Genomic DNA, 26,892 nt, shown 5'->3' with positions numbered 1-26,892 from the left:
GTTTTTGGGTTTTCTGAGCACTCAGTGTACCCAGAGCCAATAACTGAGCTGCGTCTTGCAATAGTTTTTCATGTTGGGCCGGGTACAGGGCAAATCATATGGTAAAATATAAAGGGTGAAAAATAGATATCAAGGAAACCTATGTATTTTCGAAATTATTTGCACATCTCAGAATTTGAGCATACCCATACTAGCATGTGAATTAGAGGGGATTTCTCAAAATGTCTTCTTTCTTTCACATTGGCTTACATTTGGGAGGGACAATGTAGAGAAATACAGTTGGTAATAACACTTGTTCTACTATTCCGTGTTTCCTCCAAGTCTCCTGATTTATATATATTAAAAAAAAGGTACCACACTTGTGTAAGTATGGGTAGTTGCCACACGAAAGGCACCAAAATGCAAATTGAACTCATCACATTTTTCCTCTCAAAACTGGCCCTTTGTTTTTTTTTTGCCATGTGGCTAGCAATGGATTTTGGGCACTAGCTCAGCTGGCACCTAGGAGAATCTAGCAAACCTGCACCCAGAAGAATCCAGGTTTTCCTACCCAGAGGCCCTTGCAAACCTCAAACTTTCACAAAAAAAAAAAAAAACCAAAATATTTTCCTCACATTTCTGTGACAAAGTTCTGGAATCAGCAGGAATCCACAAAATTCTTCCATCTAGCATTCCCCTTTGCCTGATTAAAACTGCTGTCCCACTTGTGGGGCTGGGCTTAGTGCCTGCGACAGGAACAGATCAAACCAAGGTCAATGGGTGTCCCTTTGCAAGGACTCCCATTGAGGTTAGTTTGATGCGTTCCTGTCACTGGCACTCGGCCCAGCCACACAAGTTGGGCAGCATTTTTATTGGGAGAAGTGGAAAACCGCTGGGTGATGGGAATTTGGGGTTCTTTCCCATTCTGAAAGAATGTCTCAGAAGTGTAAAGAAAATGTGTCATTTTAGTCAAATTTTTATGTTTGCAGGGCATTGTGAGTAAGAAAACTTTATGGAATTCACAAGAGGCACACCACCCTGTACTCCCCTAAATGTCTAGTTTAATAAATAAATACATTTTAAAAAAAGGCCAGGGTTTGGTAGGTTTTCCTGTCTGGCTTTTAAACTCCTGCCAAAAACTGCACTACACTTTTTGTTGATATTGCCATATTGCGTCTCAGACTCCTCACTTTTGCAGGCACTAGGCCCACCCACACCGGTGAAGTACAATTCTTATCAGGAGATATGTGGCAGCTCTTTGTGGCAAGAGTTTGAGGCTCCCAGTAGATTCCAGTACTTTGAGGGATCCATGAGAGTCACTCTGGAGTCTAGTTTACGAAAATATCTAGAGTTAGTCGATTTTTCACTTGAGACAACATACACCCTGGAAGAGAAAGACAGAAAAAATAAATATTATTGCACAGCTATATAAATATAAAAATGAACTTCCGTATTAATAACTGAAAGTTTAGAATGCTGAACCAGTGACTTGCAGCTCGTGAGCTGTAAAGCCACGGGCAGGCTCCAACTGCTTTACAGTCTGTTCGTGCACCTTTCATGTGTGACAGCCACGCCACCATTCACACCGCCTGCTGTGGACCCTGTGCATTAAGATACTTACATCAACAAACTGGGCCATTCAAGGGCCCATCACTTTCATATTGTGAAAATTTCACAACTAGAAGTTCATCACTAAGGAAGGCACTGCACTATCACCTCAGAAGTCCTTTTTTTTTTTATTACATGCAAGCTCTTTAGGATAACCTTTAGGGTGAGGGGGGATTGTGTCACATGCAAGTGTCCACTTTGAACAATTGCACACCACTGTAAAAGTTATCTACATGTAAATGGTGACCTTTGTTAAGTCCTCTTCCAAGTTCCCACACAGTTTTCTCACTGACTCCAAAAGTGGACAGACAAACAGGTGGGGTCAACAGAAGAATCCCTACCAGTGTACAGCCTGAAATTATAGGTGTATCCAGTACTACTCTCAGATAGCATGTACATCTTAATTCCATAACATGCACTCTTGCTAGGCATGTACTGCCTAAAACGAAATGCCCCCTGAACAGGACCAAAGACTCATCCACAGCTATTTCTTTCTCTTGAACAAAGATTTCTGAACAATGATCAAGGACAGGCCGAATCTTGAAGAGAAGGTCACAATGCGGGTGATTCCGTGGCAGTGCTAAAGCATTATCAACAAAATGTAGCATCTGAAGCAAATATTGATCACAACCAATGAATGCAGGAAATATAGCAGTTGCCATCAAGGGACTGGCAGACCAATATGAAGACAGTGACGGCTACCTTATCAATTCCATCAAAAAAAAGCTACACCCCAGAACTACTTCACCTCAGCCAGATCTGTAGTAGTCCATTGGTTGGCTCGAGAGTGGGGCTCAAGTCTGGCTGGCACTGTTGTCCCTCAAATATTGTTCAGCATGCAAAATAATCTGGTCAACTATCTTATCCAATATTGCATTGTCCATACACAAATTAAATACATTTATAGGCAAAAGGTTTTTATTACTGACCCCACAACCTGTGACAACACTAAAGGCAGGCAACAAAGGCTGCACCATGTTTGGGGAAACCCAGATTTCAGCACTTCCGATGGGAAGCCTTCCAGCCCAAAGCTGTAATCCAGGTTCCTCGTGCACTATTGGCATGTCAGTGTCCTTCTCTAAAAGAGGCACTTCCTCCACACGGATAGTGGCTTCATCAGATGATTCCTCTTGGACAGAAAATTCACTGCCAGAATCTTGGACTTCATTCTCTGTCTCAGATCCAGGGTCAAAGGAAGATTTGAAAAGCAAACTAACAACCTGTTGAGCAGACAAGCTGTAATCCTTGCTAATAAAAGTAACACCAAAAATGCCAATAGTAACCAATCGTGTGTAAAATAAGTAATCAACAAACTGTAGCTTTATCAAACAGAAAGTAAAACTACTGGCATAAAGAATCTAAAAGGAAAAGTCAATCAATACAAAGCACACAAAAACAATACCAATTATTTTCAGAGTCAGCATGACAGAGGATGAACAGCACCTACCGTGCACAGATACAGCAAGCACCAACGAATCCCACTGGAAAGGAAAAACTGAAAAGAAACACCTTACACATATCACAAGGCAGTATAGAACGTGCACAAACCAATATGATACTTTGAAAGACAATTGCACAAAAAGATAGCAAGATTAACACATTCATACAGCAGTTAAAATTATAAAAGCGGGCCAAGGATACATATTAGATGAAAAGGTAACAAAATGAGTTGCTTACCAACCACAGCTCCACAAACTACAGATCTACCAAAGCTGCACCTGCAAACAAGATTCACCATCAAGGCAAAGGAAACGATTGGCTCTATACAAGAATACAAAATAAAAAAATAATATCAAACAAAAGACACTGATATTCCCCTGAAGGCAGGTGTGACAGTTAAAAAAAAAAAAAAAAGACACCACCAGATTGAAGCCAACTTTACCCCAGAAGCAGATCCCCCCCCCCCTCCCCTAACCTACATAACCTTATTCCCAGGTGACTAGTGTTAGTATCCACCGTGAAGCTAGCTCAAACAATCAAAAAAGATGAAGGAAAAAAAAAAAAAAAAAAGTAATATGGCACCCAAGGGGTCGCTTCTCCAGCAATAATTCTGTTTTCTAGTGGACAGACTGCATGCTTGTTCTCCCACCAAACATCCACCATTAACAGGGCAGCACCCGCCTGCATTTAGTGGTGTGGCTTACCACATAAATCTTTTCCTCCAAGAACCAGTTCCTGATAGAAAATCCTATGCTCGCCAGTTAAAGACATGTTTCTTGTTATGTTTCTGGATATTCCGAGCTAAACAAAGATAACTCGCTGCATGCACGATCTGAACAAAGATAGCTCACCAGTCAAAAGGATATCGTCCAGTACTCTCAGGAGTGCAACAACAGTTCTTGTTCCGGTCCTTGCTGGTTCCTCTGGCAATTAAAATGTTGTCCTAATGCGAAAGGGCCAGTAAGAAACCTTTTTACCTCAATCAATGTGGCCACTTAATTGATATGACTGCTTTGGTTGTCAAGCCTAGCAGGGTGTTTCTTTGTGCTACTTAACAGGAAAGCCCAACAGAACACTGAAAAGTATAACTTGCCACACCCAACTGACACTAACGTCCTTTTCAGGGGCTATCACAGGACCCCTAACAGTACACTAGTGTACACCAATGCAACTTCTTACAGAACAGCCAAACCTCTATGAATAAACATAGTGCAGTTATGTCATATAATTTGGTGTCACTGTGTTCACAAAAGATGTTATTAGTACAAGCATATTCAAAACACAAGACCAAACACCTCACGCACATCCAGCACTTCACACAGATATACCACTTAAAAGTGTATCAACGTTTCCTTAACAGCACTCGCCTGCACAATCACCACATAGCACAACACCACTAAAGGGTCCAGATAAGCTAGCAGGTGGATGTTAAGGCTTGCCAACTCTCCCCACTATCTCCAGTTAACACACGAAGACAAACCTCCTAGCAGTCCAAACAACAGATAGCACTGAGGCCGTTCGGCCTAGACCTTATGCCAAAACATGGATACTCTCAGCAAATTAACAACAGAACACATATGTTCACACTGCAGCCTGCAAATTCAGTGCTTAAATAGTAACCGAATCCAGTCTGTAGTGGAATCCTCAATAGCACGGTGAGAAGGTAGTGGATCTTCACAGACACTTCAAGGTTATATCAGCAACAGAATGCATAACGTATATAAAGCAAGTGAAATCACCTAAGCTCTAAAACTGCCCTCCCTATAGTCGTGAGGCTCTGAAATCTCGTCCTTAATCTTCATGCCCTGATTTGCTTTATATCCTGAACTTTTTAACATGTAATACTTACTATTCAAAAAATTATTTGCCTCTTTTATACAGAGTGTACTTCACTGGTCCCTAAGGTCATGCACTACAAGGTGTTAGGACTTGGTAACAATTTCTATAACAGTAAGATAGCCTTTGGGTCTTGAGATGTTATTCATTCCTGTCGCACAAGCCATCTTCTCTGCAGTTGATGGGCCTTGTCTGCCTGACTGAACATCCATGTGACCACAATCTACCCATGAAGATACCAGGACTTCGAATATTAAGTCAATGAGTTAGGCAGAATATGTTTGGCTGGACTGTAGCTACTAAGAGACCACAACTTATCGTTTGTCTAGATGTTCCCACTGATAATTCATTCATTGATACAAGCTAATGGTGGGCAAAAACTTTCACTAATGTTTTTTTCTAAATGTACATCTGGCTTTAACGCAGATGGAAACTCTTCAAAGGTAAAGCTTTTGTCGAAAGGAATGACAATCCTCTATTTCCTTCCAGCTACTAGTTCAAGGAAGGATGGTCTAATGTCAACAAATACAAGGAGCAGATTGAACGAAATAATAACTGGATTTCCTATTAAGAAACACCTGACCAGCTTTGGTTGTTCAAACGTATGCTGCTAGATTTGTCTTATATAGCTTTAGGGTGAAGGCAAGCTCGGTGTAGTATTTTTGTCATCAATGACTTCCTCATTTTTACAAAACATTCTTTATTATATACATGCCAAAGGTGCAAATACACAGAGTAGTACACTTAGGCGGGAGAATCATCCAAAGAACGTCTTCATTTCGCAGCACCTTAAGATGAAGTCTTCTCAATGTTCTATGCAGGCCTGGTGGGTCTGCACTCACCATGTGCTGTAAATGGCACATCATGGTTGCCTTCTTAAAGGTCGGATCTAGTCAGCTGTCTCTTCGGAATATGAGGCTTCTCTCCAGAGCTGGATGCTGCCCTCTGTGGCAGTGAGCATACATGTCTCTGTGGGGTGGTACGACAGAGACTGCACCACACCTTTCCCCACCGCCAGGCTCAGTGTCAGAGACCCCTGAGGGAGAAAGAAAACAATGTGTGGAAGAGTAACGCTCCCTGTATGTGTTTTATTGGCCCTCTGCCAACCAGTTCTTCTTTCCATTCAACTCTAGCCATGACCCTGTCTCTTTGATTGATCATGTTCTCTCTGCTCTTCCTTTGTGGCCCTTTCCTCTGGTAGTGTCAACTAGCCACTAACCTAGACCAATGTCTGGTGTGCTGAAGGCTCAAAGGGCTTCAGGCTGGTTCTCCTTGCTGCCTGTGATAAAATTCCTCCTTGTTGACATGAATAAATATTAGCACGCTTCTAAAGCTGCGTTATACTCTGCTTCCTTCTGTTCTGGACTAAAAACCTCCCATTGTCTCATGCCAACAACTGCTGGCCACTCTCAAGCACTAGTTCACAGTGTTGTGAGGGGCCTCCTGCCTGGGACGATGCCACGGTTTAGAAGTTCCCACTCTTTCCCACATTTCCGGTCTGGCTCCCTTCTGAGACGTTCATACTCTACCTGCTTTGACTTTTTTCACCTACCACGCTTCCTTACAATTCCTGCTTTTCGAATCTGCTCATCAGATGTCATCAGCAGTTTTTGTGTTGCCTAGTTTTCGACCCTATTGAATGTCCTCAGCAGTTCCTGCTCCACTTTCTTTCCTGTGAACCCCTCCTTCAGTTTGTGCTGTCCTTGCAATTCCAATGCACCCTGCTCTTTGGCCGTCTCCTGTTCTCAATTTCTGCCTTACTTAACCTGTCCTATCTCACATAAAGGAATCCTCCCACTGTGTTTACCTGACTGGCTCTGCTCCACCTGCTCACTTGACTACGTGTTAACATTTATATCCCCCTTACAGCCTAAAGCAATCCTTGTTTTTGCAGCCTCTTTCCTGTTCTAACCTGATGCTGTTCTCCCCGCTTCTTCCCAAATCTCCACTTCAGCAGTCCCTGGTCTTGCTGTCCCCGATCTTTCATTTCCCGTTTCCTTGAACGACACCATTCCCATTCCTCACCATTTGTAAGCCATTCTGGATCTTTTTGAGAGGGTTTGCTTTGTACCCAATAAGTCTTTTCTGCCCGATTGTTTAACACTATACATCCACTTTCAATCCCTTACAAAGATCATAAAAATCCAGAGAAGCTGTGGTTCCCAAGGTCTCTCACCTCTACCAGGTCCCAGAAGTACACCTTGCCATCCTCTGAACAGGCCACCACGTGGGTGTCCTTCTCCGTCAGACAGCAGTCCAACTTGTAGTCATGGTTTTTGTGTCCTGTGTACCTAAAGCAAAGAAAAATACATGTCAATGGGGAGAGGGGTTGGGAAAGCTCATATTGGTTACCATCTCTCCAACCATGATGGGACACTTTCCTGCGATCAGACTGTATTTTAAGCAAGGTTTTCATACTATCATTGTATGTGTACAGTGCGAAAGGAATAGGCAAGTAAGGTGAAGGCGATACACAACATGGTCTGGCTAGATGATTTCACCTTTGCTACCCTATCAATGTAGGTTTTTCACCCCAAACCCCGAAATTCTCTTAACTCTTCTACATGTTATCGCAATAACTCCCTGAAAGTTCAAATTAAAGATGGGAAACCAGAAGAAGTCTCTTGAAGGTATCCCTGGGTCGAACAACTCTTGTTTCCTGCTCTCCCTCTTTATGTGTATAAACAACTGTTGTTGCATTACATTTTTGGTGTGAAGCTAGCTCTGGGTAAGGCACCCTTCTGTTTGTGTGAGTCTCACCACTACCCATGCACCAGACCCTATTTGACCCCATCAGCTTTGTCCATCTGCCAGGCAGAACATGGGTACTGATTTCCCTTTGCTGGTCTGACATTAGCCCCTAGACCTATGATTTTAATAAAAGTATATGTATGATACACTTACAGCAGTTTTCAGCCAGCCCTCTTCAGTCGTTGGCCTTTTATTATGTCGTTCTCATTTTTCTTTTTTGCACCACACCATGGGGCAATGGGTCGGCCCACTTTAGCCACTGGCTTTCATGCACTGTGGGTGCCGGCATTTTACTTTTTCACGTGGTACATCCACACACAAAGTTGTCACCTCAAGTGCCAGGGACTACTTTGACAGTGTGTGCCTTTTGGAGACCAAATATTTTTTCATTTGGCCAATATTTGTTTTAGACTGATGACCCAGCAGCTTCCACAACAAGGTTTTGCAAACACCATGACAAAACAAGCATAGAGGCAAAAAAGATCTGGCCAACTCCACACCAGTTGACTTTGTCAGTGCTTGTTTGTATGCCATTTTCTTCTTAACTATATCCTTAAGGAGGCAGGCTTGGCAATTGTCCGGGAACCACAATGATGCAATGTTTTTCTACTAACCATATTTAAGAACGATTCCTTCCCAAACAAATGTAACCAAAACTTAATGGAAAAAAATGTTTGTTACTTTAGTTTATAATCATTATTTATCTTTGTGTTCTTAAGACTGTTTTGTGATTTTATATGCCTTTGTTATGCAACACTACAGAAGGTGGAGATGGTAAATATGTTATAACTTATTGGCTCTTATTTCTGTTTCATGACATTCTCCATATACATGGTGTGCAATCACCCTTTTCTTTGGTTTGCTCCATAGCGGTTACTGCAGTTGGGCCCACTGACCAACAGCTCGGGCTCCAAATGCTAAGGGTTGTGATGCATCCCCCATTTGGATAAGTATGGCATGCAAAATCAGGAAACGTATATTTAATGACAGAGAATTAATGATTATAAGCAAAAGATTAAACATAGCAACAACATGTTTTATTAATAAACTTTGAATACGTGTGTGAAAAGGAATCAGTCTCAAGTGTTTTTACTAGAATAAATTAAGGGGCATATTTATACTCTGCGCCGGATTTGCAGCATTTATTTTTACGCAAATCCGGCGCAAACTTAACTCCATATTTATACTTTGGTTCTAGACCCATCTACACCAGATTTATGGAGTTTGAGTCATTTTTTTACTGTGGAAACCTACCTTGTGCTAATGAGATGCAAGGTAGGTGTTCCAGGGCAAAAAATGACTAAGGCCTTTGCGCCGTATTTATACTCCTGTGCAAAAATGACGCACGGGAGGGGGAGGGCCTTAAAAAAAATGACTCTATACCAGTTTAGAGTCATTTTTTAACGCCTGGGTCAGGGCAGGCGTTAAGGGACCTGTGGGCTCATTTCCATGGTTTCCGACCATGGAAGCAGTCCACAGGTGCCCTTCCCTGCCCCCAGGGACACCCCCTGCCACCCTTGCCCACCCCTGGAGGACACCCATGGATGGGGGGACCCATCTACGGTAAGAAGAGATAAGTATTTTTTATTTATTTTGTAAAGTGGCATGGGGGGCCTAACTTGGGCCCCCCTACATGCCATTGTGCCCAATGGCCATACCCAGGGGACAGAAGTCTCCTGGGCATGGCCATTGGGCAGGGGGGCATGACTCCTGTCTTTGCTGAGACAGGAGTCATTTCCATGGGGGTTGTGCGTCAAAAAATGACGCTAGTCAGGTTTGAGTCAATATTTTTGACTCTAACCTGACTTGCACCATTCTTTGACGCACAACCCCCATTCTTCCCTACGCCTCCGCTGCCCAGTTAGTCATTATTTTGACGCTAACCAGGCCGCAGCGCGGCTAACGTCATTCCATAAGTAAGGCGCCCGGCTGGCGCATTGGAATGGCATTAGCCGGTGGTAAACTTTTTGACGCAAATCTGCACCAACGCTGATTTGCGTCAAAAAGTATAAATATGGGCCTAAATCTTTATGGTGCCCAGACTAACACATTTAGTCATCAAAGTCTCCTATGGGCCATCTGTGGGCTGAGGGTAGATAGATGGCCTAAAATCCTCTGCTGGAGAGCAGGGGCTAGGTCTACATGAATAAGAATAGAAATATGGTGACCCCTTTGGGGGAAATCTCATGGGGTGAGGGTGGCAGAGGAGGAGCTGGAAGGCTGGCAGCCTCGTTCTTCGGGCTTCTACAGGTGCACTGTCGAGGAACATCTGACTGTAAAGTGTCCTCAAAGGCGAGCCTCCGTTTTTTTTTGTTTTCTTTTAGACTGTGTCTGGATGAATAATGGCCCATGCCCATATTGGAGCTTCTCGAGGATGGGCCTCTATTCTCAGCTGGCTTTGGACAGTCTCAGAGCTGACTGTTTTCAGCTTTGGTGGAGCAGTCTGCTTCGGCATGTCAGCACTAAGGTGTGCTTTTGGCCTTGAAGGCGGTGGGGGTTAAGGGTCTTGGCTGGATCGTGTCTTGATCCCTATGCCTTACATTGGTGCCAACTGGAACCAAAGGGCAGCAGTGAGCTTAGAGGTTGCAGTTTTTTTTTTTTTTTTTGCACAGGGCTCAATGTCCACCTCTATGTGTGATCGCTTATGTGTCTTGGGGTGTGGGTGTTGACCATCATGGCGTGCACTTGATGTGAGGTTCTATGTTGTCTGATGTAAACAGAGTGTCTCTTCCTCCTCTTCTGGCCCCAAACGAATTAAAGCTGATGAATTCTGGGCAGGGCTGAGACACCCAAAGGCTCGAATTACTCCTCTTCGAAGCTAAGCGGGTCCACTTCTCCGAAGATGTCAGACATTTCCACCGATTATTGATGAACTTTGTTGTTGGCCCAGCTCCTGTCTCCACTTTCAAAGGGTCTTCTTGCTCCTGAAGGCCAGGCAGGAATCGCAGCGGAAGTTGCTGTGCTCTGGGGAAGAAGCAGAGATTACACATGCTGTGAAGGTCAGTCCAGGGGTACTTCGCGTGGCACTGGAGGCATCTCCTGAAAGGCATCAGCTTCTTCACTCTCTGCGCCTCTTCATTCTCTGGAGTCTGAAAGGAAGGCGCAGGGCATACTGAATGCGGGAGGTCCAGTCTTTGGTGACAGCGTCTGGAGCTTGTTCAAAGAGAAGGAAATGTGATGACTGTTGAAGTCAGAATCTTTTTGGCAATGGCAATGGGAATGGAAGAACTGGGTTGCAGAAGTACGACCGTTCAGTGCGGAGACCGGTACTAATGTCGTTACACATTCAAACCCGACTTTGGGTGTGTCACTGATACCTCGTGACTCAAAAGACTTCCTTGAAGGAAAATACGTTGCAACAGTCAAAGCCCAACAGCAGATGGCGGGAATATGCAGAGCATGTGTATCCACTGCCCCACAGGGTATGAACATTCATTCCTGCCCCCATCAGACTAGAACCAAATATACTAATTTTTCACAAACACTTAAACATACACTACTTCAACTTGTACCTTTCTGAATAACTTCTACAGCTTGGTCTCTACTGTTGCTTTGCTGTCTGTCATACCGTTCATTGTTTTTTATATTTAATGATTTATTATTTGTCTGATGCCTTTTTGGCTAGGCCCGTGCTTTAGAAATGCTACTAATAAAGAAAAATATAGTATATTGCAGGACAATGACAACATGTCTACCACTGAGGAAAACATGCATATTTCACTCACTCTTAACTTAGGTAATAACTTAGGTTTGTCATCATGGGAAAAACCCTACCAAATAAAGATGATGCTGTGTGGATACAGCAAGAACCTGGAGTTTCCCCAAATGCCTCATAAAAGTTGCCACACATCTCGATGGCAAGGGATTGGTGTATGCCCTAACCTATAGGAGACTAGCTTTATGTTGATCTTCAACTAGAGACACGTACATTATACTTAGATCGTATCAGAGCTTTTGAGCAAAGGGGAGGTGACAAACTCATGTCAAACGCACCCCCAAGTATCGGAGCTTCAGAACAAAGGGGAGGTGACAGTCATGTCAAATGCACATCCGAAGTACATATGCACCTCCAAAGTACATTAAATTTATAGTGACGGCTGAACACTGAGCTACTGGTTGTAGAACCTTTTTCTAAATCCTAAGGTGATTATGCCATTCATTGGGTTCACACCATGGTTTCAGATTCTAGTGTCTCTGTGAGGCCTTTCTTAATGACTGAGGTAGTCTGGGTGAGTGGCCTTTACCCTGGGTGGATAAGAACATTACCACTGGTCTACTGGGAGCAGAATACTACTGCATTATTTATTGAATGCCCAAGTACTCCCTGTTGGCCTTTGAGCCTCTCTGGGTAATAGAGTGGAGCAGTCAATGCTTACTCCTGACGGCAGAGATGCTTTGAAACTCAAAGTACGGTGTGACAGTTTATAGAATACTTACTCATGTTAGTGCCCAGTTAGTACTTTTAAGATGAAAAGGATTTTAATAGTAGGTAGTAAAAAGAGTACACCTAAAATGGCATATACAAAGAAAACAAGAAGGTCCTAGCATTTTCTTTCCCTACCGCTGAAGAAGCCTTTATAGCTCCCTTGGGCTAGGCACCAAAAATCATTAACATGGAGTCAGGTGGCCAATCTGATCCTATGGAGGCTGCTTCGGGTCCACTAGGGCTAACTTGGAAGCATTTATGTTTTGGCCTTAATTAATGGATCGGGGATGCCAGACTGACAATGCAATGTACTAATTACTGACAATGGTCATTCTGTCCCTCTGATGCAATAGCTAAAGAAAAGCACATGTAACAACCCACGACCCAAACCAAGCAAGAACCCATCCTTCAAAACAAAAGTTTTAGGTGCTCAGGGGGCTTCTTGAGGATGTGTCTAATGGTGACCGTGTGACTCTCTGAAGAAGTGATTAGAGACCAGATTCCTTTGCTTCCAGACAATTAAGGGCGCCTGCTATAGGGTACTGAATGAACAGACTTTTTATAAGCAGAGCCAGTAGGTTGTCTCCAACTGAGGTAGAAAGATTAAAAAGTCCCGTGCCCGACAGGAAATGCTTTGCCAACGTTATCAGTCTTCACTTAGCCCAGATAGGGAAGGTCACAGCGTTCTCAGAAATGGGGGGTACACTTTGGGTCTACCCCTGGCATCCAAGCCCAACTCGGATGTTGACAGAAGGGGGACCTTCTAATCGGTTCATATGATTGTCGAACTCTGGGTGGGGGAAGAGGGGAGGGGCAGAGCTGTCTGAAAACATGCGAGAGCAGAGTGGTAGAATTTCCCAAAGTCATGCAGAAGTCTTTAGTCCCAAAAGACTGTCAGCTATGGCATTGCATTCACAGCTGGCATCCTGCGTTCCACCAGTTCACTTGGTAATGCCAAGAATGTAGCAGCTCTAGAGTCCTGATGATCAGTAAAAAGAATGGGGAAATCAAGGCGTCGTCACAGCTTCTAGAGACGTTTCTGCTGGTGAGCTTTCCCCAATTTGAAGACAGTCATGACGTCAAAAACCCACATCTAAAGTGTCCATTCTTACTAACAAATCAATAAGAGGGAGTGGGGCACCTCACAACATAGTGGATCACATTTCAAGCGTCAGGAGTCAGGGAACGTCTTAATACTACTATAGATGGACACCACCACTGCAATGTACTAGAAGCAGAAAGGAGCTCACATTGGCTATTAAGGGTCTCCCTTTTGGTTTACATGGCTATGTAATTACTGCAGACATAGAAAAAAATAAAAGCCTGAATATTGTGTTGCTGGAGAAACCAAAGAGTAGCACTACTGCTCCAAGAGACCATCCACAGAGAAACACCACAATAGCAGCACATGCAAGTCGCAGTCACGAGAAATCTAATCAATATGATATTCCCAGCTAGCAACAAGTGCTCACACTTTGATGTAGCTACTTGTAAAAGCAGTAATTTGAGAAATCTGATTGGACCAATTAGTTAAACACCATTGCATATGTTCAGTCCCTCAATCGCCAATTCACAAATTCTCCCTGATGACATTATCCTGATTGCTACTATGTGGATAGATGTTTTCATACTTCGCTAAAAGTACATCTAGCTACACCCAACACAATATCCTTTTTTCAGGAGCAACTTCAGGATTCTACTCCAGTTCCAGAGATGCTGCAGTTAGTCCCTTGGCCCCTGAGGCCATAAACTACAAATCATTCCTTAAAAGGGAACATATGTTTAATTATTTCACAGCTTTGTATAGCATGGTTGGTGTGCTCCTGCTGCTAGTACATGGTGGTGCAGCGTCGGTCGGTGATGCTAAGTGACTCCTTTCTGCCAGTAGCACCTAATGCTTGTTCCCCACCTATGTCATTTACGCCACACCACACTACTTTACAACACTGCAGTCTGCACCAATGAACTCTATAGCACTCCACACCACTGCATTCTAAGCCAATCTAGTCTACTCTGCACCACTGCACTCTACCCTTCACCACCCCACCCTATCCTACTTCACTCTACTTTGAAACAATCCACTCTACGCTGCACCACTCCACCGAACACAACTCTACACCACTGCACTCTAAACCCCTGTACTCTAAGCCAATGCATTCTACACCACTCTACTCAAAACCAATGCACTCTACACCACTGTACTATGCATCACTGCACTATATGCCACGCTACTCTGCAACCCTCTACACTATACTACACCACTGTACTTTATGCCACTTCAGTCTCTGCTACTGAACTCCACGCCACTCTACTCTGCACCACTGTACTCCATGCCACTCTACTGCACTTTACGCCAATGCACTCTACACCACTACAATCTGCAGCACTCCATGCCACTACACTCTGCTCTCCACCACTCTAAGCTATTTTAAACCTCTGCGTTCTACGCCGCTCTATGCCACGGCACTCTACTCCGAACCACTACACTCTATACCACTGCACTCCAGGCCACTCCACTCTGCATCACTGCATTCTAGTCTACTCTGCACCACTCTAATCAGTGCCACTGCATTCTACAACACAGTAACACTCGACAACACTCCAAGCCACTCTCCTTTATGCCACAAACGTTTAGCCATGCTCAACAGCAGCCACGCTTTTGAACAACAAGGATAAAACACAATGGCAAAGCCATGGCTCTTGCACAGGTGAGGCCTACTGGCTTTAACAATGCTTGTTTTATCTGCAGTTGTACCTTTAATCTTTCCCCCCCCCCCTGGAAAATGGCATGGTATCCTGGGACTAATGGAGGGTGCAAGCTGCAACCACTTCCCAATGGTGGCATGCTTCTTTTCTTGCTTTTAAAGTGTGTGGTGGTGCCAAAATTACACTGCTTTTTAGGTCGAGCGCACAAGCTCTCTGATGTGTTGTAATCTATGTGGGCTTTTTACCACGCCCACCGCATACCCATCACTATCACTCGTTCATGGCCCTGCCTTTCAAAAATCCTTTGGTATCATTGGTAAATGCTTTACATTTGTCCCTCCTTGGGGCAGTTTTGTTTCTGCCCTAGCCATCGACCCTGTTACATGGATAACTGCACGTTTGCAGATACGTTTGACTGCGAGCAAACTTTTTACCTTCTGTGTCTCTCCTTCGTGCTCATGGCAGCTGTGGTGCTTTGAATTGGTTCGCTTAGGTCGACTGTTTAACTTTTCATTTTTAATTTTTGTGGCAAGAAGGGTCCAGTCAGGAAATTACAAAGCTAATAGCTCTCACTCGAGCAAATGAGAAATCCGCTGCATTGCAAATGCTTGTTATTTGTTATGTGCACAGTGGTGCCCTAGTTTCTCATTTAATTGTTTTCTTTTTTTAAATATCCCTGCATGCGCCTTTTTAGTGTCTATACCTGTGGGGTGGTGCAGGAGGGGAAAGCTTCTGACAAGATGTAGACCGGTTATAGTTAGGGGTGTGCAAAATTCACATAAGAGGCATATGCATAATTGCACACATTCACTTAGAATTACGAGAAACGTAGAGGTATATTTATACTCTGTTTGCGGCGAATGTGCGCCAAAAATTGACGAAGATGCGGCGCAAACCGTGCACCATATTTAAACTTTGACGCCCAAGCACGTAAAAATTCCTCCGTGTGCGTCATTTTTTGGATGCGGGAAACTGTCTTGCGTTTATGACATGCAAAGTAGGCGCTCCCGCCCAAAAAATTACTTCAAGGCCTGTGCGCCTTATTTATACTCCTGCGTCATTTTGACGCACAGGAGGAGGCGGGCCTTAAAAAATGGCGCACAGCCTGATGTGTGCCATTTTTTAACGCCTGGGTGAGGGCAAGCGTTAAGGGACCTGTGGGCTCACTTCCATGGTCTGTGACCATGGAAGGAGTCCAGAGTGCCCTTCCCCGCCCCCAGGGATACCACCTGCCACCCTCGCCCACCCCTGGAGGACACCCATGGATATTTTTTTTTTTTTTTTTTAAAGTGGCATCGGGGGGGGGGTCTAATTTGCCCGCCCCCCCCACACACACACACGCCACTGTGCCAAATGACCGTGCCCAGGGGACAGAAGTCCCCTGGGCATGGCCATTGGGCAAGGGGGCATGACTCCTGTCTTTGCTAAGACAGGAGTCATTTCAATGGGGGTTGTGCGTCAAAAAATGGCGCAAGTCCGGTTTGAGGCATGATTTTTGCCTCAAACCTGACTTGCACCATTTTTTGACGCACAACCCCCATTTCCCCTACGCCGGCGCTGCCTAGTTTGAGTCATTTTTTTATTTATTCTGACCAGTCCGCAGCGCAGGCTAACGTCATTCCCTAAATAAGGCACCCGCATGGCACGTAGGAATGGCGTTAGCCTGCGGTAAAATTTTGGGCGCAAACCAGCGCTGGTTTGCGTCAAAAAGTATAAATATGGGCCGTAGAACCGGCATTTGGTGCTACACTGGAAAAAAACTGCATGAAAAACAAGCACCCCTAATGTAGCCTCTCGTGTTTTTGGCATTAGCAGTGATCCTGTGCACTCATTTTCGCAGCCAGCACCGTGTAATTACACAATATTGAATAACAGATTAATATTCAGGAATTTCGAGTAACAAGTGTAATAAGTTTCGCCTAGGGCTACTTCACTTAAAGATCCTTCTGTGCATGGGCGTAGGAAGTGTGGGGGACGCGGGGGATGTATCCCCCCCCCAGATTTTGGAGGGTGGGGGACACGGGGGACGAAGGTGGGGGGGACAAGGGGACACAATAATTTCCCCTCTCACATCTGTCATTCAGGGGGCCATTAGCGCACAAGAGCGCTACTTATGATAGCCCTGTACAGACAAATCCTCCAAGCTGATGGTAACCAAATGAAGGTGTCAGGAGGCCCCCTGCGCCCTCTGCCCTTTTGTCCTGTTCTAAGGGTGCTCATAAGAACAAAGGGCACAGGAGGAGAAAAGAGTTTTGGATGATTACTGTCACGTGCTGCCTTGAAGAGGAGCACTGCAGGATGCCTTCAAGAGGAGCTGCAAACCAATGAGGAAGATCTAAAGAGAGAACAGAGTCCCACTCACCGTGATGCCTGCAGGCTAGAAAGGAGACTCTGTGAAACACAATATTTGTATTTGCCTAAGATCACACCAGTTGGTGAAACAGTGAAGTCGAGACTGAGCCCAGATTTTACATTTTTACACAACAATTTTGCTATTAGAAGGGTATATTTTTCTAACATTTATGTTTAATGTTTTGTTTTCTAGGTAATGAAGTGCTTGATTACAGCGTGGCTAACAGGGAGAAGCCATATTTCATTTTGGGCCGTTATGCCTAGCGTTATTATTTATGCTGTTGTTATCGTTACATACTTCAGCATATTGAAGTATATTATCTTTTCTCTATCTTTTCTTCACTCTACTCTGAAACAATCTACCCTATGCCACTGCACCCTACACCACTTTTCTCCACTCTGTGCCACTCTACGCCACTGCAATCTATGCTGTACCACTCCACTCTACACCACTGCAATCTATGCTATTCTACTCTAACCATTGTACACTACACCCCTGCACTCTGCCAGTGCACTATTCACCACTTTACTCAAAACCAATGCACTCTATCCCACTGCACTCTATGCCAATCTACTCTGCACCACAGCACTCTATTCCACTGCTTTCAATGCCACTGTACTCTGCACCACAGCACTCTATGCAACTGCACTCTATGTCACTCTACAATACACCACTGTGCTCTGCGTCCCTCTAATCTGCAACATTGCACTTTCTGTCACTGAACTCCACGCCACTCTACTCTGCACCACTGCACTCAATGCCACTTTGCTCTGTCCCACTGCACTCTTTTCTGCACCACTGCACTGTAATCTACTCTACACCACTCCACTGTAGGGCACTTCACTCTACTTTGAAATCATCTCCTCTATGCCACTGCAATCTACGCAACTCTACTCTGTGCTATGCCAGTCTAACCTATCTTGCACCACTCCAATCTGCTCTGCACCACTCCAATCTGCTCTGCACTGCTCTATGCTACTGCTCTATGCTACTGCACTCTACTTCACTATGCTCCACTCTGCAACAATCTACTCTTCACCACTATGCTGTACCCTGCAGCAATCTACTTCCATGCCACTGCACTCTATGCATCTCTATTCTACTCTGCACCACTGTACTCTAAGCCACTCTTCTCTACTCTGCATCAATCTACATCACTGCACTCTAAACCAATGCATTCTATGCCACTCTACACCACTGCCCTTTATGACACTCTACTCTGCAACACTGCACTCTGCCACTGAACTATACTCCTCTCTACTCTGCACCACGGCACTCTACTCTGCACCGCTCAACTATATGCCACTCTACACCAGCGTACTATATGCCACTGCACTCTATGCCCCTCTACTCTGCATCACTGCACTCCACCACTGCACCCTACACTAGTCTACTCTACCTTGCACCACTCCACTCTACCATGCACCGCATCACTCTATGACACAGTACTCTGAACCACTGCAATCTATTCTGTGCTCCCCTCTACTCTTCACCACTCTACGCTACTGCACTGTACGCTAAACCAGTGCAGTATTCGCCAATGCACTCTACACCACTTTACTCAAAACCAATGCACTCTATACCACTACACTCTACACCAATCTAGTTTGCACCACTGTACTCTATGCCACTTCACTCTAGACCACCCAACTCCACTCTATGACGCTTCACTCTGACATTACACTCCAAGATACTAGACTCTGACACTCTATTCCATTAAACTCTAACACTTTCTCCACTCTGTAACTCCCTATACGCCACTCCATTCCACTTTACTCCACTGTATGACACTCCACACCACTCTATGCCACTTCAATCTACGACACTCTGCTCAATGCCACTGCACAACCCTCTACGCCACTCCAATATACAACAATGTACTGTGCTCAACAACACTCTACCCAACTTTCTCTATGCTAGTTCACGTTACTTTACTTCACTCTACTCCAGTTCACTCTTCTTTATGCCTTTCCACTCTACGACACTCTGCCACTCCACTCTATGACACTCTATTACACTGTGACACTACTCCACTCTAATACTACTTTATGGCTTTGGCGCTTGATTAGAGATTCAGATCTCCATTGATTGCCTTCTCACTCATATGAGACGTGAGTCCGATTTATCTTCGCCGTTATGGTTACAAGCACTCTGTAACCCTTTTAACTCCAGCTTAACGAAGGCTTAGGATGATCCTGATACTTGTCTAGGGGATCAAAATATTGTCGGCCAAAGTACCTTGACTTGAATTTGTGATATTGTACATAAGTTGGCATGAGCATAAGCACTATGAGCTAATGACTTCTTGATTCACTATTTGAGTCATTCATGTAAAAGTCGGTGTATAAAAGCTTGTAAATCATTGTTGTGGATGCTAACCTTGTAGGAAAGTAGCCTCTTTCTAGCTTGGTTACCCCCACATTTGGCCTGTTTGCCAGTGTGTTTGCGTGTGTCTACTGGCATCCTACTAATCAGGACCCCAGTCGTCATGCTCTCTCCCTTAAATTATGGTTTTTGCATACTGGTAACCCAGTATTTCACCCAAAATTGGCATATTGGTGCCCCCTTATAAATCTCTAGTATATGGTACTTAGGTACCCAGGGCATTGGGGTTCCAGGAGATCCATATGGGCTGCAGCAATTCTTTTGCCACCCATAGGGAGCCCATGCAAAGGCTTCTGCAGGGGTGCTATTGCAGCCTGTGTGAAAAGGTGCATGCACCCTTTCACTGCCAGTTGCACTGCACCAGGTCACTTATAAGTCACCCCTATAGCAGGCCCTCCAGCCCTGAGGGCAGGGTGCAGAGTAACTGTGTGTGAGGGCACCCCTGCACTAGCAGAGGTGCCCCCACGATCTCCAGGACCATTTTCCCAGACTTCCTGAGTGCGGGATGCCATTTTACACATGTACTTGAAATAGGTCACTACCTATTCCCAGCTACATAATGGTAACTCGGAACATAGGTATGTTTAGTATCAAACATGTTGGAATCATAACCCAAGGCTTTTGCAAGCATTGGTTGTATGATTTTATGCACTCTGGGGGCTCCTTAGAGGACCCCCAGTATTGCCATTCCAGCCTTCTGAGGTTTTCCAGGCAGGCCCAGCTGCTGCCACCTCTCAGACAGGTTTCTGCCCTCCTGTTGCTTGAGAAGCTCAAGCCCATGAAGGCAGAACAAAGGATTTCCTTTGGGAGAGGGGTGTTACACCCTCTCCATTTGGAAATAGGAGTTACAGGCTTGGAAGGGGTAGCTTCCTTCCCCAGGCCACTGGAAATGCTTTGAAGGCACTTTTGGTGCCCTCCTTGCATAATCCAGTCTACACTGGTTCAGGTACCCCCTGTCCCTGCTCTGGCACGAAACTGGACAAAGGAAAGGGGAGTGACCACTCCCCTGTCCATCACCACCCCAGGTGTGGTGCTCAGAGCTCCTCCAGAGGGTCCCTGTGTTTTGCCATCTTGGATTCCAAGTTGGCAGCAAACTCTGGGAGCATCTGAGTGGGCAGTGCCAGCAGGTGGTGTCTGAGCCGTCCCCTGATAGGTGCTTACCTGTTTAGCTGACCAATGCCCCTTTCATGGCTATTTAGGGTCTCTCCATTGGGAGGTTCTTCAGATTCGGATTGCAAGACTCCAGCAGAAATCCTCTGCAGCCTTTACTTCACCTTCTCACTGAAGAAACTGCATCTGGACCCTCCAGGAACTCCACAAACTGCAACAACGAAGCAAAGACGACTTCTGCAACATTGTATCTTCAGCTCTTGCCAGCATATGCAACTGTTTCCCGGTCGTGCATCCTCTGAGGACAGCCTGTCTTCAGCCTGCACCAGAAGAATGAACGAATCTCCCTTGGATTGAAGGAGTCACTACCCTGCTTCAGCAGGCACCTCTCTTCAACGACGACCATCTGATTGGGTCCCCTCTCCTGTTGAGTTGCATGGATCCTACATCACGGGTGGTAGACTGAAGTGGTCCCGATGGCCCTGACGTCCTACTGTCCAACTTTGGTGGAGGTAAGAGCGTGCCTTCCCACGCAAGACAGTAACCCTGTTAACCACGTGTTTCTCAGTTGCCAAGGCTTGTTGGCATCCTTCTATGAAATTCTTTGTGCACAATGTAACTCTGGCCCCCAGCACTCCTTCCGGCAATGCACAGCTTCCTGAGCGGTTCTCTGGCGGTGTGGGATCCTTTGTTTTTGTGCTGCGTGGGCCTCCTTTTGCAACTCCTTTGTCCCTGTGCTGGAGGACTCCTGTGTGCACTGGCTGGTCTTCTGTGGGCTCTCTGAGTTGCTGAGAGCCCCATCTGACTCCTCCTCCTGGGTAGAGTCCACCAGGTCCCTCCTGGTCCCAGGCAATGCCATTTTCCGCTAACCATGAGCTTTGCGTGTGCCAAGGTTTGTTGGCAGAATCCAGCGACGCAACCAGACTGCAATCATCCATCCAGTGTGGGTTATCATCTGCACCAACCAGGAACACGCATCCATCTTCTTGGGTGCAGTACTGACTGTTGTTCTTCACCAGTGGTTCTTCTTTTGCACCTTGATTCGGGTTAGCAGGGGCTCCTGTCCTCCCTGGACTCTTCTGTGCTTCTTGGACCTAGTCCCATTCTTCCACAGGTCTTTAGGTCCAGGAATCCACCCTTTGTGTCTTGAAGTATCTTCTGGTTCTTGCATTATCTTCTTTCTCGTGTTCTTGTGTGTTCTAGGAAAGTTACTGTCATTTACTCCTGCTTTCCTGGGCTCTGAGGTGGGTTCTATTACTTACCTTTGGTGTTTTCTAATACTCCCAGCGCCCCTCTACACACCACACTTGTCTAGGTGGGAAACCGACATTCGCATTCTACTTTCTTAGTATATGGTTTGTGTTTACCCTAGGCCCATTTCTAACCATTATGATTTTCACTAATTGCACTTTTCTAACTTTTTATTGCTATTGCTGCATACTAGTGTATATAATTGGTGTATTACTTACCTCCTAAGGGAGTATAGTCTCTATGGTATTTTTGGCATTTGTGTCACTAAAATAAAGTACCTTTATTTTTGTAACACTGAGTATTTTCTTTCATGTGTGTGAGTGGTGTGTGACTACAGTGGTATTGCATGAGCTTTGCACGTCTCCTAGATAAGCCTCGGCTACAGCTACCCCTAGAGAGCCTGGCTTCTAGACACTGCCTACATTTCACTAATAAGGGATAACTGGACGTGGTATAAGGTGTAGGTACCATAGGTACCCACTACAAACCAGGCCAGCCACCTCTAAACCACTGTACTATATAGGTTACTTTTTACATTTTTCTTGTAATTGGTGACATTGGGTCATCCAGATAACTTGTGTAATGCCCGAATACCAGTCTTTCTCGATTTCCCCTGTTGATGTTTTCCCACTACATTTGATCTTTTATATTGTGATTGAATAAATGTATGAAACAATCCATTTGCATACTACTTTAATATCATTGTTTATGGGAGTGGTGTTGCATTTTATTCAAGGGACCCCTGTTCCTTTAAAGTTAGTTTACTGCACCATTTTAGGACACTCTACTTACTCCATGACACTACACCACACCAGTCTTTGACACATCATTCTCCTTTATGCCATTAACTTTGAGCCATGCTGAATAGTAGTCTCACTAGTGTACAGCATGGCTAAAACACATTGGCAAAGGCAATAGAACTTGCATGGGTGAGACCTATTGGCTATGCCAATGCTTGTTTATAAGGTATGAACTTCAAGGTGACTTGCAATATCCTTATGTACGCAGGGGGTATTTTACCCCATATAATAAATGGTCACACCACCAACTTTCCCACAAACCACTTAAAACCTTAGTGCATAGCTTCTGACATTCAAAGATATGAAAGTAGAGCAGAAGAAAGAAAAGCAACATTCCATTTTTTGCTTTAAACAGCTGCAATAATTATGCTCTGTGACCTGGTCTGCCTTTTACCTTGGCTGCTAGCTCTGGCAGAAGGCATTGTAATGTCAGAACTCGACTGTAATAACCCTATCATAGTCATTTTCCGATGTCTTTTCTTTATAATCAGTGAATGTCTTTTCTTTACACGCAGTGACTTGGTGCATCACAACAGCCGTTTCTAGAGAAATTAGTGACTGCAGTTTATACAGAGATTAGAGAATCCATGTTTATATAGCCTGTAACTGCAAGAGCTTCTTCAGTTGAAATGCTTCTAGTTATAAACTTAACATTATATCGGTATAACACGCACACATCATTTGCCCCCTATTTTCAGGGAGAAAAAGTGCGTGTTATACGCCGATAAATACGGTAATTACTTTGTGAATGTAAATAACAATTAAAGATACTTTCAGACTGTGAAAACATGCCTTCCTTTCTCCCTATTTCACTTCCAATATATATGATTGTGTATATTTATCGGAGCATGCAGTTCGTAAACTACGAGCGATTTGTATAGGGTTGATTGAAAGTCCCCAAGGCTGTCCCTGTCCCCCCCCAGAAACTTATTGTCTCCTACGCCCCTGCTTCTGTGTTCAGTAGCCTTAGAGGGAATTACCTGATGAGCACTGTGGCACAAAGCAAGATAATTTCTCCATTTGTACGCGAATATTAGGATTTTTTTGGGAGGGGGGGGGGGAATTCTGTTCAGTTCACTTAGTGCATGCATGGCTTACATACCCGATTTAGAGCTCACGCGCCAGCAATGAGAGCCTGCCACAGCGCTGCCTTTGTTATTTATTCGGAGAACTAGTAATCCACGCTGTTCTCCAAGGATTAAAGAAACTTCTCCAGAAAGACAACCAACCCAACTCCCTCCTGGAAGTTTAATGTAATTTTAGCAACGCTGCTTTGGGCTTACAGACGTCTGACATCAAATACCTGGCTGCGGCCTCCAATTTTAGTACAGAACATTCATGTAAAATCGCTTCACGGAAGATGGCGGTTCCTGTATCAATACCTCAGTTTGCAAATTACAGCCTAGTGAGCAGAGTTAGCTTTGACTATCATTTCTGCTTAATCCCTTTTCACCTCTCACAAGAAAAAAAATCAATATTCTGGTAATATTGCAGAAGACCGCGGCCTCGCCTGCAGGCCGAAACCTTCTCACAATAGAGGCTAGACATGTTTTATGACGGGGTGTTGGTTAGGATATAAGCTCAGGAGGGTTTAGCAATTGTCCGATGCTTCGGTGCCATCAGTAAAGTGGAACGCACGGTGAAAGGCAATGTTTTCAAGGCAGTTCTTAGTATGCACTTGCTTACACTCACTATACCTTAGTGAACACACACGTGGCAAGTACGTCACAGCTGCATTCGATAAAAGAAAATGTAGCAATGGCTGCGTTAATAAGACAAGCTCCTGCTGAATGAAATACGGAAACACCATGGCATTCTTTTCGTAGCTGTGTGAATTAGAACTATCTGCCTCAGACGCAAGACAAAATTCTTACATTGGTTAAACTACATTAAATATATATATATTTTTAGGTGCACGCTTTAAACTTGGTCCACCACCAGAGCGATATGCTACTCACTACATTTTGCAGAACAGAGGGCAAATCTAAATTTGAATTTATCAATCGCATTAAACCAAAAAAAGGCGTCAAAGTACTGAGCAGGTATACAAGAAGCAGAAGACAGCCATATTAAGGCACACTCAAGCAGGGAACTGAACGTAAGTAAGCCCATTATGCTGCCAAGAACAACCATGTTTTAACCAACATACAAAACATCACATAAGAATCCGTCCCTCAATAGCATCAGGCAACTTGTTCCAGAGTCTGGCTGCCTCCACTGTGAAAGCTCCCCTCCCCCCCCCCCCCCAACTTCTAGCATGCCAAAACCTTGGTACATTTACCTTCTTCTCACCAGCAGATCTAGTGACCTGCTAGGGGCGTATGAGGTGAAGGCGGACTTCAGGCCTAGCTGATGAACAGTCTTAAATGCTAGCCATAAGGCCTTGAAGTTAACCCGCTTCTTTATCGGATGGCAGTGCAGGATCCTCAAACCCTCCCTCACCGAATGACTCTTAAATAGTCCTAGGACTAAGCGTGCTGCTGGGTTTTGAGTAACTTGAGGTTTGTTGAAGGAGTGCTGTGTTAAATTTAGATACAAAGCATTGCAATAGTCCATGCAAGAGGTGATTAATGCCACGACTACCAGTACCCTGAGTTCCCCCAGAATGAATGGGAAGATCTTTCTCAACATCTTGAGCAGCCAGAAACAAGAACTCACTGTCTTTTTGACCTGGTGCTCGAAGGTCAGAGCATTATCAAAGATAATCCACAGATTCTTTGGCTCCTTCACCAGGAATGGCAGTGGTCCACATGCCTCCGGACACTAGCTGCTATTCCTAATGGAGTTGTTAGCGCCGAAAAAAATCAAGATTTCAATTTCTTTCTCCATTTTGAGCCAGTTTTGCTTCATCAAGATGTTGACCTCTGCCATGCAAGCCTTGAATCTATCAGCCACCTCTATCCAGTCCTCTCAAAGGGCATGACAATCTGCGTATCGTCTGCATAGGATGACACTTGACAACTCCAGGGCCAAATCAGCTGTGCCAATGGAGTGACAAAGGTTAAACAGAGCACTGCTGAAGGAAGAGCCCTGTGGAACACAGCAGGGCAGCTGGAATAGACATTGTTAGAAATGGGGTCTCTAGTTGGCAGTCAGTTTGCACCCTGTCTAAGTAGGGACCCTCAGGATAAGGGAGATACCTGCTCAGATAACCCCTGTTCACCCCCTTGGTAGCTTGGCACGAGAAGTCAGGCTTATCTCAGAAGCCATGTGTAAAGCATGTGCACATAACACACAGTAATAATTGAACACACTACAAAAGGACACCACACCAGTTTTAGAAAAATAGCCAATATTTATCTATATAAAACAAGACCAAATACGATAACAATCCAACATACAGTAAGAAAAATATGAATTCTGTAAGATTTACTCAAAACTACAGTTCCTTGAAGTTGATAGCTCCACCTGGGGCTATCACGGCGTCGGGATCAACAAAACCACCATTTCAGGCCGGCCGCGGCATTGCGGGCCAGCTACGGTGTCGGGAAGACCCACAAACAGTACCTTGGATTTGCAGGGCGTCGTGATCCTCGCGGTGAGCTGCGGAGAGCAGCGTCACTGACGTCGCGGTGTCGGTTCTGGAGTCGGTGCAAGAGTCGTCGGGCCCTTGAGGTCACACGCGTTGCAGATCGAACTCCCGGCTGATGAAGTCAGGTGCGCTGGCGTGGATGGCGTCGGGGCTGCGGTGCGAAGCGGGACGATGTGACGTGCGGTGCCCACAGGTCACAGTGCAGGCAGTGGCTCGGTGACGGCGTCCAGTGGCGTTGGTGAGACCAGGGCTGCGGTGTGAAGCGGGGCGGTGCGACGTGCAGTGTCCACAGGTCACGGTGCAGGCAGTGGCGTAGTCGTTGCAGAAGCGCGGTCGTCGGTAGGCCCAAGCCAGCGGTGCGGTGTGGGACAGGACGGTGATTCGTGACCCTCACGAAAGGTGTCCAGAGGCCACGGTGCAGGCAGGATGCCTGGTGATGACACAGGAGTCGATGGCGTTGGTGGACCTGGGCTGCGGTGTGGGATGGGACGGTGCTTCGTGTACCTCACGAGTGGGGTCCACAGGCCACGGTGCAGGCAGCGGTGCCAGTGTCAGCAGGAGCGTCGTCGTCAGGGATGCCCAGGCTGCGGTGTCAGCAGGCGATGCTGGACTGCGGGGCCCACAGTTCGAAGTGCAAGCAGTGGCTTGGTGAAGTCGTCCGAAAACGGTGTCAGGGAGACCAGTATCGCGGTGCGGAGCGGGGCAATGCGACTCC

At 45.3% G+C, this 26,892-nt stretch overlaps 1 protein-coding gene across 3 annotated transcripts in view; it reads right to left on the bottom strand.

Annotated features, from left to right (window-relative positions):
* Positions 1 to 5,543: 5,543 nt before the first annotated feature.
* The window catches only part of WDR83 (WD repeat domain 83), a 188,316-nt gene continuing 166,967 nt past the window's right edge, over positions 5,544 to 26,892 (bottom strand). For all 3 annotated transcript variants that reach the window (XM_069231831.1, XM_069231832.1, XM_069231830.1), the window contains 2 exons: positions 7,040 to 7,154; positions 5,544 to 5,899 (listed from right to left, as the gene is read on the bottom strand). In XM_069231831.1, coding sequence (XP_069087932.1) covers positions 5,753 to 5,899; positions 7,040 to 7,154 — 262 coding nt within the window. In that variant the 3' untranslated portion in view covers positions 5,544 to 5,752. The remainder of the gene's footprint in view (positions 5,900 to 7,039; positions 7,155 to 26,892) is intronic.

The sequence above is a fragment of the Pleurodeles waltl genome, chromosome 4_2 (genome assembly GCF_031143425.1).
Source record: "Pleurodeles waltl isolate 20211129_DDA chromosome 4_2, aPleWal1.hap1.20221129, whole genome shotgun sequence".
Taxonomy (NCBI): Eukaryota; Metazoa; Chordata; class Amphibia; order Caudata; family Salamandridae; genus Pleurodeles; species Pleurodeles waltl.
The sequence above is the reverse complement of the archived record's forward strand: the minus strand, read 5'-3'. Positions and strand labels throughout refer to the sequence as shown.